At 37.2% G+C, this 11,952-nt stretch overlaps 3 protein-coding genes across 3 annotated transcripts in view; all 3 read left to right on the top strand.

The window, feature by feature from the left end:
* Positions 1-4,764: 4,764 nt before the first annotated feature.
* Positions 4,765-11,952, top strand: part of LOC105951579 (uncharacterized) — a 9,096-nt gene continuing 1,908 nt past the window's right edge. The window contains exons 1-2 of the mRNA XM_088821973.1: positions 4,765-5,269; positions 5,594-5,864. Coding sequence (XP_088678099.1) covers positions 4,844-5,269; positions 5,594-5,674 — 507 coding nt within the window. The 5' untranslated portion in view covers positions 4,765-4,843 and the 3' untranslated portion in view covers positions 5,675-5,864. The remainder of the gene's footprint in view (positions 5,270-5,593; positions 5,865-11,952) is intronic.
* On the top strand, positions 8,300-9,339 carry LOC148768609 (uncharacterized). Its single transcript, XM_088821974.1, has 2 exons — positions 8,300-8,657; positions 8,761-9,339. Exons 1-2 carry the CDS (start codon positions 8,475-8,477, stop codon positions 9,337-9,339), a joined length of 762 nt encoding a protein of 253 aa, XP_088678100.1. The 5' UTR covers positions 8,300-8,474.
* Positions 10,246-11,952, top strand: part of LOC148768610 (uncharacterized) — a 2,108-nt gene continuing 401 nt past the window's right edge. The window contains exons 1-2 of the mRNA XM_088821972.1: positions 10,246-11,819; positions 11,911-11,952. The exon at positions 11,911-11,952 is cut by the window's right edge and continues 401 nt beyond it. Of these exons, the coding sequence (XP_088678098.1) occupies positions 11,472-11,819; positions 11,911-11,952 (390 nt within the window). The 5' untranslated portion in view covers positions 10,246-11,471. The remainder of the gene's footprint in view (positions 11,820-11,910) is intronic.

The following is an 11,952-nucleotide window of genomic DNA, read 5'->3' on the forward strand; positions in this document are numbered from 1 at the left end:
ATACATTGTACTTATTTGGTGAACAAAGCGTACTATATTCACGAATAACCTGAACTTTACCAGCTTATACATTGTACTTATTCGGTGAACAAAGCGTACTATATTCACGAATAACCCTAACTTTACCAGCTTATACATTGTACTCTTATGTTCACTAATTAAACAACAGTACATAGGTTTTACATAGCATGTAGACTGCAAATATTACTAGATTCAACACTATCAAACTATGAACTACTCCACCTTCCGAATTGCAATTCTTCACTTCACTTTCTTGATGGACTTGGTTCATCGACGCACTTGTAGCTTCATTTTCTTTACGATTTGAGTTGGAAAAAGTTTTCCCAACTTCAAATGGTTCACACCAATGGGAGTAGCCATGGTATGGGCAACAGTAAAATAACCTTCCGGGATTCGAAATAGTTTCTAAAACCATGATTATTGTTTTCTTCCCACAATCAAGACGCTTGCACTTCCCTTTTTTGTATTTTAACCCACTCATTTGAGTGGTGCTACTCGAAGAAGCCATGGATTAGAAACAAATGAGCCTATGTGTCATTTATGCTTATATTATGACTTGACTACTTCTGACAATAAACAACGGATATATTAGTTTGTAACGGTCATAAATTGAGTAAGTCATACCATCCTATCTCATAGATAATACCATGGGTAAATAAAATCAGTACCTTTATACCGACAATGATAAACCATCAACCAACATAAGACATACCATCATATCCCATCGATAATACCATGCGTAAATCAAATCAGTACCTTTATACTGAAAATGATAAACCATCAAGCAACAACAAGCATACCATCATATTGCATATCTAATACCATGTGTAAAGAAAAATAGTACCATTCGACTGAAAATGATAAACCATCAACCAACAATAGGCATACCATCCTATCTCATAACCAATACCATGTGTAAATAAAAATAGTACCATTAGACTGAAAATGATAAACCATCAATGAACAGAGTACATAATACATAGTACAAACTACAAATAACAAAAGCATAGTGCAAATTGAAACATAGTACAAAGTTCAAATCAACATAGTACAAATCACATAATAATAAAGTACAAACAACCAGTTTTCATTCATTTCAATCACTTGAATAACATAATGGGCAATCATGTGTGCTCTCCTCCATCTTGTCCTCCCTGATGAAAAAAATAAAATTTACATTAGAAACAAAACTAGTTAGTTTAAATAACACAAATGTAGACAATATTTACATTAAAAAAAATTGCTAGTCAGATTGGTTGTGTGCAAGTACGACGATTGTGTCCAGGCTTCCCACACCGAGTACACTTCAGTTTACGAGTTTGCACTTGTGAAGGAATTCTTTTTGTCTTTCTATGTCCCGGTCGAGTTCTCGAATCAGGTGCATTAACAAAGACATCGGGCGGAGCATTACACGCATCGTACAAGTCAAAGTCCTCATCAAATGAGGGAATTGGGTTAATCGTGAATTGCTATACCTGTTTGTACGTATCAATATGAAAGCATGGATCAACAAACTCATATACTGAGTATCCTTTTGACTCCAAACATGCACATGCATGTTTGCATGGAAGTTTCTCTAATTGCCATGCTTTACAAGAACAAGTCTTGTGCTGCAAGTCAACCTTATACGACTTGTCCTCATTATATACCTCAAAAGCGGTACTACTTGATCTACAATATTTTAAGGAACGAGAGGCCATATGATTGATTGTTAATCTCTTTAGAATTTTCTTGCACAATATGCCAGTCATTGCCAAACTTTTTCCTTGTCGTTTAACTAGCATCTCCATTATTTTGATCCGTATGTGATCAATCATGGATGGAACAGGCAAAGATCGGGCATCTTTAACCCAACCATTCCAATTTTCTGCCTGATTATTGTTCACGATTCCCCATATTTCTCCAGAAAAATAGGCATTGGCCCAATGATTTGGATCAGAATTCGAAATAAATGATGCCGCGAGAGGCATAGATTGCACTATACGAGAAATAGTTGCATCGAACTCCTGCCGAGTAGGGGCATATGCAACATTATGTAAAACACTCGCCCAATATAACTTGTTGTGCAATGGGTACTTCCTCGGGACCTATATTATTTTGTAATAGTATGAAACATGTTGTACAAAGGTATGAAACATGTTATACAAATGTATGAAACATGTTATACAAAAGTATGAAACATGTTATACAAATGTATAAAACATGTTATACAAAAGTATGAAACATGTTACACAAATGTATGAAACATGTTATATAAAAGTATGAAACATGTTATACAAAAGTATGACATGAGGTAACAAATGGTACGTTCCAATTTGCATATTAAAGAGAATCAAAATACCTGAGTTCTAAAGTTATCCACCAAGTGTCGCAAACAATATGCATGGTGGCTACTAGGAAATACCAACGGGATGGCTTTAAGAAGCCCCGAATGACGATCAGAGAAAATGGTAAAACATCTATTGTCATTGTGAAGATCTAGAATTTGTTTCAATTTAATGCAAAACCACTCCCAGTTTTTATCATTCTCAGCATCAACAACTGCGTATGCCATGTATATAAGGAATCATTTGGATCCTTGCACACAGCAGAAAGCAAGCATCTTTTGTAATTATTTTTAATGTGAGTCCCATCCAAACATATCATCGGCCTACACCGACGAAAACCGGAAATAGAACTCCCAAAACTAATAAATATCCGAATAAACTTTTGACTAGCAGGGTCAATCTCATACTCTGCCATGCTACCAGGGTTATGCATTTTTAATGCACGACAATAGCGTCTCAGTTTATCATAACATGTCGTCTCATCACCATGGATATCACGCATTGCTTTTTCTTTACCCATCCATGTTGTGTACTACTGAAGCTCCAGACCATAATCGTCTCGGATATCTTCTAACATACCACATGGTTTGTAAGCTGGCTGCGTTCTCAATTTTCGTTTCATAATTTGGGCAATCCATGTAGCATCGGCTTTAGGATGACCCCTTGTACGAAGAGTAGCATCACCACAAGTGTGCTCAAGATTGCACTTGCGAATGCTAAATAACTTATCTGACTTGTACAATGATGCATAAACCCTCCATTTGCAGTTTTCGTCAATGCATACTGCTATGATCTTTTGTTGATCATTTTTCATGTACTTAAATGATCGATTATTAGCAATAGAATAGTTCTTCAGCATATGCCTAAAATCATCAGGATCTTTAAAAAACTGATTCTCCCCACAGATGCAATGTCTCCATGCATCAATTGAATTTCCAAGCGGATTACCCTCGATTTCCATCGATTGATTGCCGCTTTTGGTTTAAAAAAAATTTAAAAAATGGATTACAATAGAGTGGAATCCAAATAAAAATGTACATGAAAATATCATAACAATGCACTGGTTCCATACTATCTTGTCCATTATATAATACTAAGTTTTCCCACAAATAGTACCAAGTTTACCTATCACCCATACTATTCAGATGAAGGTTACGTACTATCTTCCCCATTATATGATACTATGTTTTCCCACCAACAGTACCAAATTTACCTATCACCCATACTATTCAGATGAAGGTTACGTACTGTAAGTACCATACGTCCATACCATATTTATACTAGCATGATACTATTATGTGCCATATTTTATACTATGTATCACACAATAATTAACAACCATAAAGAAATGCATTTCAGCAGTACAGAAAAAGATGGAGACCTACCAGCCATCGGTGCGAACCCTCTTTCCACGCGAATTAGCTTCATCTTTGCGGATCACGACAATGTCGACCACACTCATCTTCATTATCAGATGCAATGCAACCATATTCTCCACCTCTTCATCACTGCCCAATGTCACATACAATCTTTCCCGAGGAGCCAAGTATTGGAGGATCAGTGCATCTGGATGGATATGATTCCATTTGTTGATAATAGCACCATATATCTCCATTAAGGTCGAATTACTTTTGATGGAAATAATGTGAAGTTGATCTCTGTATCGACAACTTCCAAGAATCACAGTGGGTACATCATTAGATACATCATTTGTAGCCATTGTGGGGTGGGTGGGTTTTACAGTGATTTTTTCGTCGGGAAAAGAGGAAACCAGAGGAGAGAAAGAGAGAAGAAATAGAGAAGAAAGAGAGCAGATAGAAATGAAGAAAGAGAAGAAAGAAAGAGAAGATGAAGAGAGAGAAAGGGAGGAGAGAGAAAAGGGTGAGAGTGAAAAAGAAGAGAGAGAATATAATAAAATATATAAAATTCACATTAGAGACTGATCTGCATGTCTGACGCGTGAATAGGGACTGAATTGCTTGGGGAAACTACCGAGGAACTGATCTGTGTTTTGAGTTTTGGATTAGGGATTTATCTGTAGTTTCCCCTTTTCTTATTTCAAAAAACAAAAATTCATAAACAACTTATACACTACCATAAATCTTCAATTCACAACATTCATGTGTATCCATAACCACCAAATGAAAATATTAACAAAATCACATCATTAATTGTACAAATTAAATTAATCACTATTACCTCCTAAAAAAATAATAAAGAAAGAAAGAAAGAAAATCACTGTTGCTAACAACAGATAGAATATTTAAGTAATACAATTTAATTAAATAAAATAAAATTAAATGTAATGCATGTTCCTTCCTGTTTTGTCCTCTGTCCGAAAATTAATTTACAATTCACCAACGGCTACTTTTTTTCCAACTTCCCCAACTCCCAACACCACATTAAAACCAAACCACGCTATTCTTCTTCTTGTCACAATTACAAACCCCACAAAACTTTCCCAGACAAAAAAAAAAACATAAAAAGTCTCCATCATGTCTCTCATCTCCGGCGGCGGCGGCGGAGGTCCGTTCCCACTGGTAATGGTGGTGGAGTATCTTGAATCATCAATGTCAAGAGATCTCCTCTGCAAATTCCCAGACAACTCTGCTTTCGATTTCGACTACGCGCAGAGCTCCATTTGGTCCCCTTTGCTTCCTCCGCCGTCGGCGGATTTCACCGGCCGGGGACTCGAGCTTTCCAGGAATCTATCGTTCGACGAAACAGATGAAGTGGGACTGCTCGAAAACACGAGGAAAATGGCTGTAAGAATGAAGAAGAAACTAACTGATGCTGTTCTTGATAATATCAGCTTATGCCGTACGATGAAGAGGAAGAAGACGAAGAAGAAGAGGAAGTCTTTCGGTTTTTCTCCGGTCACTTCTTCTCGTCGGCTTTCTTCCTCATCCCCTACTCCAAAGGTAACTTAATTATTCTTCTGCTGACTCTGTTTTCTGATTATCAAAAGGATCTATTTTAGCTCTTCTTTTTAATTGAAACATTTAAATAAATAGCTTATAAGTTTAAAAATACAGTAGAACCTCGATAAATTAATAACCTCGCATCGCTGAAATAGTTGTTTCTTCTTGTCCGAACTCAGTAAAAACCTACTAAATTATTAGTTGAAAAGTTTAATATTTCACTAAGTTAATAGAATTTTGCTAGTCACTCTGTATTAATTTACACAGGTTTAATTGTAAGTAAATAAATTATATGAAATAAGTGATTTTGGGTTTAATTTGCAGGCATGGGCTAAAGTGATGAAAGCAGCTGCTAACCATTTCAAGAAGAGGAAGAAGAATAATAGCAATTTTCATTTAATTTAGATCTGTAGTCCAACTATCGATCGGGACTCGTGATTTCGTAATTCGTACTATATTGTTTAGGATGAATTAATAGCAACAGCTTGAGCTGTTGTTTTGATACGATCCGATCCGGTTCGATATATAATTTACCCGCGGATATGTGAATCGATTGTCGTATCTTTTATTGCTCTTGATTATCAGTACTTCATGGGCTCATTTGGTACGCGTTATTACGCCTGATGGGACGAAAAGTCCCTCCGTATACGGTGTTTGGTTCGGCTGTCACAATGTCTCGGGATATGTGGTCCCACTTGATTTATCACGCATATGATTTATTATTTGTCAAGCCAAATTTGGCTTGACTAATTAACACGTGATAGTCCATACATCTGGGTGGCGTGTGTAATGTCTAAGTTGCCCTCAAGAAATGAAAAAATTACAAATATACTACATATATAAATGCACTTTCGTCAAATTCCCCGTGAATTTGCTGCCCTAATTTTACCCAGTAATTGAAGCTTCCCGTTCAGCCACACCCAACATTAGCGGAAAGGTAATATGAAATTGCAGGGTCGTTGCGTTTTTTAAAATTGCAGTGTATACGAAATTGCAGATTGTTTTCATTGGGAATTTTCCGTTGCCATTATACAGATTTAGGGTTTTGTTATTCAAGCGAGTCCATAGGGGGTTTGGCTTAATTCGCTGGATTGTACATCGCTCAGTTCTCGTAAGCGGATTTCGAGAGGAGGCTACAGGTACTAAATCGATTGCTATATATGTATCATTTTGGTCATCTGTATATTAATTATCTGCTAGTGCTCTGTGTATCATTAGATTTACAAATGTGTATCGTATGATTGCGAAATTTGTTTCAATTTGTTTGCGTTCATATTTATCCATTACTTTGACGTTCTATTTGAGAGTTCGATGTTCTCTGTACTGCTCACGTCCCAATTCTGTAAACGTGTGGCAGTAATCACGATTGGGCTTTTTTGGTTAAACAGATTTGTGCATATATTTTGTAGGAACTTCTTGGCTTAGGATGGCTATGTCAAACCGAGAAGAAGAAATAATAGTTGTCTTGCACCAACTAATTTTTAGCTTGAGGATTTTCTTTTTACTGTCGATGCATATTATTCCCACATTTAAGCGTCGTTGTTTGAGGTCTACGGATAGCTATAATCGAACTTATAGTATGATAGGAAGAACACCTTCCCAACTCCAATATTTGCGTTCTATAGTTGGGTTCAACGATGTTGCCTGTCGTGATAATCTTAGAATGAATATTCAAACATTCTATCGTTTATGTTATGTTTTAGAAAATGTTGGTGGTCTTAAACCGAATAGAAATGTCACCGTACCCGAGCAAGTGGCAATGTTTCTTCAAATTTTGGCTCATCACACCAAAAATGTTGTTGTTAAAAGCCATTTCAATAGATCAGGGTACACTGTTAGCAAGCATTTTAATCAGGTACTTGTAGCCTTGTTGAAGTTACACGAAATGCTTTTAATATCCCCTAAGCCGGTTGGCGAAAATTCACAAAACGAGCGGTTTTCATACTTTAAGGTACTAAATGTATGTTCACTGTAATTACTATCATATTACAACTACTAGTAAAAATTGTTCTAAATCACTATCCTCGTCATGAATAAACTTTTTAGGGTTGTCTTGGTGCACTAGATGGAACGTATATAGATTGTCGTGTACCTTGTCTTGATAAACCAAGATATAGGAATCGCAAGGGCAATGTGTCTGTTAATGTGTTAGCCGTTTGCGACGACAATATGAATTTTATTTACTTACTAACCGGGTGGGAAGGATCGGCAGCCGATAGTAGAATTCTTCGGGATGCAGTCACTAGAGACAATGGTCTACGAGTCCCCACGGGTATGTTTGTATATGCACATGGGTACTCAACGACAATATTTAATTACAATTCGCTTCATTCTTCACCCAATTAGCCACTTTTAGTTTTAGTAAACTTGTGCACTATTCCACAGGTAATTACTATCTGGTTGATAACGGTTACACGAATGGTGAAGGTTTTTTAGCACCTTACAGAGGTACTAGGTACCATCTTGATGCTTACGGCCAAGGTCCAAATGCCCCGAGAAATTTTAGAGAATTCTTTAACATGAAACATGCAAAGGCAAGAAACATCATCGAGAGGGCATTTGGTCTTTTGAAGTCACGTTGGGCCATTCTACGAAGTACCTCTTACTATCCCATTAAAGTTCAAAATAGGATCATAATGGCTTGTTGCCTGTTACATAATTTCATACGAACAACCAATGACTTTGACCCCGAAGAAGAAACATTAGATGATTTTTTCCGTAAAAATCCAGGAATAATTAGTGGAGAAGACTATATTAATACAGTAGAAAGTTCAGAAGAATGGACCAATTGGCGGGATACAATTGCAATGAACATGTACAATGAGTGGCTTGCTTCGCGTTAAACAATATTTCGGTTGTTGCTTAGTTTTCTTGTTTACTTTACTTTATTTCATAACATTGATTACAAAATGTATTTCTGTTGTAAGAGCCGTTACATTTGGAAAACCTGGTTGTTTAATTGCATGTTTGTTTGTAAGACTTCGTTTTTGTTAATACATTTACGTAAAAAACTTCAGGCTTCATGGAATCTAATGCTGGTTCGAAAAAAGGTACAAACAATAAGAATGGGGTCATCAATAACAGACGTAGTTGGACTGTAGTTGAAGAGCAGACTTTAGTATTAGGGTTGAAAGATATTGTCTCGAGGGGATGGAAATGTGAAAATGGATTTAAAACTGGTTTTCTAGGAACTCTTGAACAATATATGGTACAAAAATTCCCCGGTACCGACCTCAAAGCAACCCCACATATCCATTCTAAGATACACGTGTGGAAAAAACATTATGCATCGCTAAGCACAATGTTATCGAGGTCGGGATTCGGCTGGAATGAAACAAACAACACCATTGAAGTCATTGATGAACAAGTTTGGCAAGAGTACGTAAAGGTAGATCAAACTACTAAATCCTTTTTCATAACTCATGGTGCTCAATGCACTGATTTCATAATACGCATTTCTAAGTATTATTTTGTTTGCCATGTTTACCTAGACGGATGCCAATGCCCGTTCCATGAGGTACAAGTCATGGCCATTTTACAAAGACTGGACTACGGTCTTTGGAAAGGACCGTGCCACGGGTGAACATGCTGAAACGTTTGTCGAAGCCATCAACGATTTGGTCACCAACTCGAAAGGTAAAGAACCTTGTTCCAACGACGACGAATACGTCCCACAAGTGGATCTTTCACGATCCGATAACTACTCACAATACCAAACATTCAGCCGGGCTGATGAAGCAACTTCTGCAAAATCTAAATCCAAATCGAAGAAGCGGCAACGCGGTGACGCGATTGAAAGTGGGTATATTGAGATGACGTCTAAGTTTTTTGAGAAAATGGAGTCCCAAATGAACGAACTTGTAAGCCGTATGGGCTTCGAGAAGGATGTGTCGACTGCACGGAAACAAGTGTTTGATGCCCTCGAAAACTTGCAACATCTCACTTTCGAGGAAAGGCTCAAAGTCACTTCTAGAATTTGTGACAATAGCAAAGACCTAGACATCTTTTTCTGTTTGAGTGAGGACCACAAAGCAAATATGGTGGATTTGATCTTAGAAGGGCGGTATTAAATGGTTATTTGGATTTTAACATGAACATTAATGTAATGATACATTTGCATTTTGCTGCTTCTTGTGAACTTTATCTATGTACGACTTTATGTTTGACCCGACTCTTGATTATATGGTATTTTAATTTCCCCAATACCTTGCTATATTTTGGTATCATTGTATACGGTAATCGTTATTAATTGACAAAACAAAGCTTATAAAGATCTAATTGAAAAAACATAGCACTAATACCAAGTAGGATATGAGTTTGCCTACATACTATGAAAAGGCAAACAAATACTTCATGCAAATATGTTACGTACTATTCTAGGACTGAAGCACGTAACCTATGGCACATGCACAAAAAAAACATACATTTAAAGTCCAATCACGCAAACGTTCACATTCCATTGTTTTCGGGGGTATAAAATGCACCCAACGGTGGTTTGTTTGAAGCGGTCGAGCTCTTTGGAGTTCCGAAAGGCATGAATTTGTTTGCACAATCAGCCCTCGATCTCAACATAGAACTACCCTTGGTGGAAGGTTGATCCACAAAACGTGAGTTAGCCGTGCTTACTTCGGTGTCCCTTGAACCCTCGGAATCGGATACGTAGTTTTGGTGAGGGTGAGGCATCATATCTAAATCACCATCGCCCCATACACCCGAAGAAATGTTGATGACCGTCTTGGGATCAGTACGGCCAACATTGGCAAACTCTTGTTGGGCCATTAGGTCAAATGCATGGGCATTGACTCCAAATCGGTCCGCTCCAATTGGATTTGATACACCACCCACATTCAGGTCCTCATCCTTTTTTGGCTCCTCATCATCGGAAGACAGAACGATAATCTCCTCACCGTCGTTTGGGTTAACCACGGGGTCACTTCCAAAAATACACTTCAACTCGTGATACCGTATTTCGCCAACGGGGTTATAAGCTCCGGCATAATGACTTGTCTGAAAAATAGAAGTAATGTATATTTAAGTACTTGACGTTTGTTAGGAAAACAATACTAATTAAACTTTGCTTGAGTACTAACCTTTAATATATCTTTCCACACATCTTTGGACACAGACATGATGTTAGTTGTTGCATTATATGCTACCCCTTCCTGTGACAATATCCAATGAAACGTAACAAACCTCTTTTTTAATAACATCATCTTCTTATTCAAATGCTTGTATGAGAACCACTTGTCGAATTTGTGCTGAATCAACTCTTGACAACTCAATAGAGCAAGAGTATTTGCCCCATTACGGTCGATATTGTGCAGACTAGATTCCCACGTCAGTAACTCCACAAAATAGTCATCGATTGCTTCAGTCCACTCTAACTCGTATAGAAAATCTTCTTGCCTACAAATCGGTTTCTTTTTTGGAGCCATGCTAACTATGCATATGGGATTTAGTACTTACATTTGTTTGAACTTGTTATACAAACACTCCGCATATATAACTAAATCAAATAGGTATTTAAGGTGTTAGGTAAGCATCTTAATGGGCTAAAATTATTTCGGTAGCAGTAACATAAATATAAAGTATTAACACAAAATTTTTTAGATATGAAGTGCAGATTTGGTACTATTTACCATGTCATTCGATCCCATCATTGTCTTTCAGTTGTCATTTTTGACGTTTTTAATTGGAAAAAAGGGGTGGTTTAATGGAATTTGCAGGACTTCAACTACTTATTTGCAGATGAAAATAAGGAAGAACTTTAATTGTTCTTGAAAAAAATGGGGATGAATTCGAATAGACAATGGTTAGGTGTGCATTAAGAGCTCTCGTGAACAGTGATTAATCATTTCTTTGCAGCCTAAGAAATTTATTATCATGCATTAAACACACAATACAAATACATTGTATTGACGTGTACATCAACCGGCGCATATGACCGAAAGGTGCAACCAATGAATGCCTCTTCTTTTGTACATTAAATACCATTAGGGCTCCATTTATTTCGGGTACAACTTGTGGGGTTTGCGTTCACATTTGGTAAATCAGAAATTGCAATTGTTGCGTTCATCAACTTTGTAAGGTTTGCATAATCTTGGCAGTTTTACATTGACGTCCGTTTAAATATATATTTGTTAATATTGTTTCGGTGTGGTTTGTTCGTCTAATTAATTAATCTTCCATTGTTTTAGGTGTAATGTCGAGACCAAGAACCCGCAATCAGGTTCACTTGGCCAGGATGAACAATGAATCGTGGCCCGTTGCGTACGATGAGTGCCTAATCAATGCCGCTGCCAGATTTTCACGGTCCGTGGATACGTTGCAAAACGAAGAGGCGTACGAAGACCTCTTATTCGAAGTTATCATGACAATGAACTATCATTTCTCAAGAAACTTTGCGGAGGTTGACATCAAGTGGAGATTGGAATGGTTTCGAAAACGTTACTTAGCATTCAAGGGATACATCGCTCAGGATGGTGTGACGTTCATCCGCTCGAAGAGGAAGGTGACATTGGATAGAAGTTTCTGGCATTTGGACCGTCGTGTAAGATTTGTAATTTTTTTCTTTTTATGTGCTTCGTTTAATACATTGTCAATCAGTGATAATAACGAAACAATATGCATTCAATTTCTAGGAGACGGAAGAAGAGAGGGCGTTTAGGGTTAATGGATTTCGG

Source organism: Erythranthe guttata, chromosome 8 (assembly GCF_056151865.1).
Source record: "Erythranthe guttata isolate IM_541 chromosome 8, IM_541, whole genome shotgun sequence".
Classification (NCBI taxonomy): Eukaryota; Viridiplantae; Streptophyta; class Magnoliopsida; order Lamiales; family Phrymaceae; genus Erythranthe; species Erythranthe guttata.

Bases quoted from the DNA above. Each gene is read 5' to 3' on its own strand.
- LOC148768609 (XM_088821974.1), top strand. From the start codon at position 8,475: ATGGTACAAAAATTCCCCGGTACCGACCTCAAAGCAACCCCACATATC. The intron at 8,658-8,760 runs GTAGATCAAACT...ATGTTTACCTAG, and splicing joins TTTGGCAAGAGTACGTAAAG to ACGGATGCCAATGCCCGTTC.